The 6247-nt window shown below is 34.8% G+C and overlaps 1 protein-coding gene across 50 annotated transcripts in view; it reads left to right on the top strand.

The window, feature by feature from the left end:
- CAPRIN2 (caprin family member 2) overlaps positions 1 to 6247 on the top strand; it is a 52245-nt gene that overhangs the window by 10479 nt on the left and 35519 nt on the right. For all 50 annotated transcript variants that reach the window (XM_017515277.2, XM_017515275.2, XM_017515270.2 and 47 more), the window contains one exon: positions 5565 to 5651. In XM_017515277.2, coding sequence (XP_017370766.1) covers positions 5565 to 5651 — 87 coding nt within the window. The remainder of the gene's footprint in view (positions 1 to 5564; positions 5652 to 6247) is intronic.

Genomic DNA, 6247 nt, shown 5'->3' with positions numbered 1-6247 from the left:
CTCTCTCTCTCTCACCAGGCTGGAGTGCAGTGGCACAATCTCATAGCTCACTGCAGCCTTGAACTCTTGGGCTCAAGTGATCTTCCCACCTCAGCCTCCTGAGTAGCTGAGATTACAGTTTTGAGTCACAGCACCCAGCTCTATAGGTTTTGTTAAATGCAAATGTATCCACCATTTTAATATCATACAGAATGGTTGCACTGCCCTAAAAATTCTCTGTGTTCCGTCTACTTATTAACCAATTCTTTAGTTGTGGTTGTTTTTAATATTGTGGCCGTGTTTCTACAATACGTGGTCTTTAAGGTTTGGTTGAATCATTGTGTGAAACTCTCTGTGCTTGGTTCTCTTTGAGGTGGAAGCTCTTTGAAAATATTCTCCAATTTTTCTCTGGAAATTGATTTTGTTTAGATTTCTTTTGGCATCAATTTTTAAAAGCTTTTCATTGAAAATCACCATTTCATTCAGTTTTAAAAATTTATTTGCATAGATTAGGGCCAAGTAGTTTTTAATAAAAGTTTAATATAGCCTGTGTCTGTTGTTACTTTCTAATTTTCTGTGGTTTTATTTCCTCAGTTTACTCTTAAATTATCTAGGGGTATATTCCACACCCCCCCCCCCCACCTAAAAGCAGCTTGGGACTTACTTTATTGTACGGTTTTTTTTTTTCCCAGCTTTTGTGTTTTTTGGTTATTTGCTTTTTCAAATGGTGAAAATTTTCTAAAATTTCTTGAAAACTGAATTTTCCTTCAAGCACTGCTTCAATTGTGTTTGATTTGATACTGTATTTTCAATATTATTTGTGATCAGTTTTATATTTTTAGTTCTTTAACCCAACAGATACTTATAATATCATAAATAAAACTTGTAATGCTCTGTATGGTTCTTGTAGCCTCTTTGAAGTAGTAACTCTTAAGGAATCTGTCAAAGCTGAGCTACATAAGATTTTTGTTAAATCAGTAACATAGATTTCTCCTTTCAAATAGTAAAAAGAATGCCTAATGAAGTTGTTTTTGGAGTCACTTTAACTTGTAACAATTTAATGTAACTTTATAATTTAAAGGATTTAAATTGTTACATTTATAACTTTAGTATGTTTGGTTCAGATCTGGATTTGAAATGGACTGCTGAGATTCAAGGGAGTTCTCAAGCAATAGGCAAGGGGCACTTGCTGTCTTTGGCTCTACCGAAGTTTTTGTTGTTAAAGAATTAGAATTTGGTATCCATTTTTTGCTGCTAAACTGTGATCCTATGTTATATTTAATATATCTATAGTAAACTCAATAAATAATATAGAATCTTTTCTCTTGTAATTCCACTGCTATTGACCTAGTCAAGGCAAGCCACCTAAACTTTATATAAGCTTCCTAGTTGAAATCTTTGTCTTGAGATCTTACCTTCAACTCACCAATCCTATTGTCTGTAGTTTCCTTTTCTTGAAACAGCTCTCAATATATGATTCTTCCAAAAGTTTTAAATTGTTCAGAATCTTGAGTATATTTGATACTCTCTAAGATCATCTGAACTATCTTTTATTCATTCAACAAGACATATTAAGTATCTACTCTAGGAGGTGCTGTACTTACTGTTAGGATTGTAATATCTAGGGGGCAAATGTGATCCCTAATATCACATTTGTCCCCTACTGACATCTAGGAGGAAGAGTGGGAAGTAAGCAAATACAGATGTGATGGATGTCAAGAAGGTGAAGTACAGGATGATAAGGAATTCTAATGTAGGATCCAACCTAGTCTACAGAGTTAAGGCCAACTTCCCTAAGAAAGGAAGAACTTCAATTAAGACCTAAAAGATGGGCCGGGCGCGGTGGCTCAAGCCTGTAATCCCAGCACTTTGGGAGGCCGAGGTGGGTGGATCACGAGGTCAAGAGATTGAGACCATCCTGGTCAACATGGTGAAACCCCGTCTCTACTAAAAAATACAAAAAATTAGCTGGGCATGGTGGCGCGTGCCTGTAATCCCAGCTACTCAGGAGGCTGAGGCAGGAGAATTGCCTGAACCCAGGAGACGGAGGTTGCGGTGAGCCGAGATTGCGCCATTGCACTCCAGCCTGGGTAACAAGAGCGAAACTCCGTCTCAAAAAAAAGACCTAAAAGATGAATGACACGTAGCCAGTGAAAGCGGGGAGGGAGGAAGAAGAGCAGAAGGCTAGGGAAATGCTTGCATGTGTAAAGGCCCTGAGAAGGAACAGATTTTTGGCTTTTTACAAAGAGCCTTTTTCAGAAACTGGAAAGAAGGTCATGTGGATGGGTGATGAAACTTGAGGATATAGGTTGTTGTATACCATTTGAAAATTGCTTTTTCCCAAAGGCATCAGAAATGGTATAGATATGTTTAAGCAGGGAATAACTACAGATTTTTACTTAAAAAAAAATCACTTTGATTGCAGTGTGAAGTATGGTTTGCAGATGGTTTATGGATGTAAGGAAATTAGAAAAGAGTTGCCTGTAGTCTAGGTGAATGATTATGGGAGCCCTACTAAGGCAATGGCAGAGGGACTTGAATATAGTAGCTGAATTTGAGAGGTAAAATCAGCATGGCTTGGTAACTGGATGTAGGAGTAGAGGGTAGAGCTGACAGTGGTTTCAGGTTTCTTGCTTGAACACTGGATGGATGGCAAAACCATTTATTAAACTTGGGAGCACGGAGGGCAGGAGGTTTTGGGAGGGTGGAGTAGGATAAAGACTCAATTTTGTACTCTTGATTTTATTGTGCCTGTGAGACATCAATGTCTGGTACCAGGTGTGCAGGTAAATGGGTCGAGTGTGGAGAGGTTTAGCTGTTAGAAATATCACCTGTATGACTGCTACTTGAAATCTTTAGAGAAGATGACTGTCTTGGGTGAGAGTATAGAAAACAGAGTAGAGAAACCTAGGACAGAATCCTGAGGAATTCTGACATTTAATGTTTGAACAATAATGGCTAAAAATACAGAGTGCTTATTAGGGTCAGTCATCATTCTGAGTGCTTTATACATATGCAGTCATTTAAATTATACAGTATCTGTTAGGTAGATTCTATTACTCCTATTTTACAGGTGCTAAAAACAGGTGAGAGAAGTTAATGGAAAATTTGCTAGTAAATTAGCAGCTGGAGAAATGGAAGTTTAGTGTTAGGAAAAACAAGAATGTCTGTAGAGCAGGAGTGTGCCTTTATGTTGAAGGCTGCTAATAAGTCAACAAAATGAGAGCTGTAAAAGATCCATAGATTTGAAGGATGGCATTGACAGTTGTTAACTTCAGCTAAAACAGTTCTGGTGGAATGGCAGAAATGGAGTTCAGGTTGATGAGGTCTGAAGAGCTGGAAACTGAAAACACTTGAAATTTGTCTAAGGCTGGAGGGAAATAGTTGTTACAGAAGAACTTTTAATTTTTCTTATTTAGATTGGGGATAACTTGACCTTTTAAAATGCTGATTTCAGCATCAATAGAGAGGGAGCATCTCTCTCTGCTAGAAGACATTAAAGAGAGAATCTTTAAGTTTTATATGAAGGCAGAATTCAGTAGGATCTAGGGCACAGGTAGAAGGGGATACCTTCTTCACTCAGTAAAAATGGAAGAATGAAAGGATAGGTCTACATTAGGTGATGGAAAGTTGAGGTAGTTCCCAGCTGATGCTGCTTTTCTTGAGTCAAAGTTAATACCATTCAGGAGTGGATATGGAGGAGTATTTCTTTATAGTTTTACATTCCTCTGAGGACTGTGTATCCTGGTAATGTTATCTACTCATTCTTGTTTCTGTAGCAGGAAAATCTCTAAACCTTTTTATTATAAAATATGTGGCTGAAACAATATATTCCATATAAGTTATAACACATAATAAAGCAAGCACCAGAACCCACTCTCAAACAGTATGTTTCCAACAGTGTTAAGACTCCTTTCTGGTGTGGTACTTTCTCTTTCCTGTAACCATGACCCTGAACTTTTCCCTTGCTTTTAAAAGCATTTTTTTTTTCACTGCCCTTAAATCTGTCAGAGTTGCTTTTTTGTACCTTATAATAAGCGGTATCATATCATGCTATATATTCTGCGGTTGTATTTTTCACTCATTATATTTAGTATTTTTGTATCAATGCAAGTGTCTGTATTTAATTTGGTTCTCTCATTTAGTTTCAGTCTGGAAATAAATGGATGCTTGAGGGATTTTTTTTTTTTTTTTTGGTCACTATGAAGAATTTTACTTTGAGGAATCTTATAGGTGTTATTGACAAACCGGAGTAAGATTTTTTTTTTTTCCCATGGTATATGTCTCTTATTAGACTATTGGGTGTGCTCAGGATTAACTTCATAGTTAAAAATGTTGAACTGTTTTCCAAAATTATTGTACCAATTTATACTAATACTGGTATTACATAGGAGTTCTTATTGTTCCATACCTTTATAAATATAATATCAGCCTATTTTTTTCAACATTATTAAAAAAATGTACTTAACACAAAGTAAACCCACTCTAACTGTACATTTCAGTGTTTATAGTAAATTTGTAGAGTTACCAAACTGTTAGCTCAATCTCATTTTAGAGTATTCCTATAATCCTCTTTTTTGTCCCCTGATTTACTTTCTATCTTTATAAATTTGTCTTTTCTTACATTTCACATGAAATGGTCTTCTGGATCTGGCTTATTTCCTTAGCATAATAATTTTTAGGTTTATCCCTGTTATAGTATGTATCAGTATTTCTTTGGTTTCTATTGCTGGCTAATATTTCATTGTATGGGTGTACCACATTTTGTTTATCCACTTACCAGTTGCTGGATATTTGGATTGTTTTCGTTTTAGGCCATTATGCTGCTGTATGCAATTTGCACACAAGTCTTTATGTGGACATGTTTTCATTTCTTTTGGGCAGATACCTTGGAGTGGAATACTTTACTATTTTAATTGCTGAGGCTTTATAATATGTATTTATCTGGTAGTGCAGGTTCTCCATCTTCTGTTTCAGATTGGTCCTTTCTCTTTTCCGTAGAGATTTGAGTTAAAGTCCCATGAAATGCTTCCCTCTTTTCTGTCAATTTTGTTCATCTGGGAAATTAAAAAAAAAAAAAAATTTGCTCCTTTAAATTTCCTGTAGGACGTTGCATATTGTTTGTTAGAATACTTATTTATTTTTGTCTGTTATAGGTAATTATTCTAAGTCTTTTCCACCATATTATAAATATCTTGAAGTTGCTTGTTCATCTGTTAAATACCATGCTACTGTGTAATACATTTGGGTAGTGAATGACTATTAACAGAGAAATCCTATTGGCTCAGTACTATTAAAACCAACAGGCTTCTCTGATCTTAGACTTTATAGATAGGATAAAATTAGGACTCAGATTTCTAATACAAAATTGAATTTCTGGCATTAGAATTGAATTTTTAAATACAACTTAATGTAACTTGTATTAATACTTTCTCCTTTTTCTTTAGGCAAGTGCTTTCTTGTGTATGTATAGTAAATAGCTGTAAGGTCTTAAATCTCTTCTACTGTATTTAAGAAACACTTATTTTCACATATTTTGTATTTAAACAGTCAGAAAATTGATGTTTTCTTATCCTATTTGGTAGGAAGCAGTAGAAAAATACGAAGAAGTGCTACATAATTTGGAATTTGCCAAGGAGCTTCAGAAAACCTTTTCTGGGTTGAGCCTAGATGTGAGTATGTTTTCTTTGCTTTTTCCTGAAACCAGTTTTAACCACTGACCTTGGAGAAAATGTCCGTGTGTCAGTGTCTAATAACGGTGTTTGATTACCATTCATCTAATTTCTGCTGATATTTTATTGCGATGGAGGGTTGAGGGTAACTGTTGGAGAACTAGTTTTTTCATATTTCCATAGTCTCAAGGGAGAACACAAATGGCATATGAATATGAGACATTGTGAATAAAACATTAGTTATCTAATGTATGTTATTTAATTATAGAATTAAATCATTGAGAAAGGGAATCAAAACTTTTGAAAAGGTATATTTATTAAAGGTATTTTAGAATATAGGCTTGTAAATTTGTATAAGATAGGCTTCTTTCACATTATTTAACATATGAGGCAACAGAATCGGTAGTCTTTTTGAAAGCATGAAAATTATTAACAGGAAAATTAATGACATATGTTAAATAGAGTTAAATCTGGCCTTACTACTTGTTAGATTCTCTATGTTGGCAGTCCAAACTTTATCTCTGATAAATTTAATCAGTAATTAATAAGAAATTTTAAATACTTTTTAATGAAGTATTCTTTTTTTTTTTTTTTTT

Source organism: Cebus imitator, unplaced genomic scaffold, assembly GCF_001604975.1.
Source record: "Cebus imitator isolate Cc_AM_T3 unplaced genomic scaffold, Cebus_imitator-1.0 Scaffold545, whole genome shotgun sequence".
Lineage (NCBI taxonomy): Eukaryota > Metazoa > Chordata > Mammalia > Primates > Cebidae > Cebus > Cebus imitator.
The sequence above is the reverse complement of the archived record's forward strand: the minus strand, read 5'-3'. Positions and strand labels throughout refer to the sequence as shown.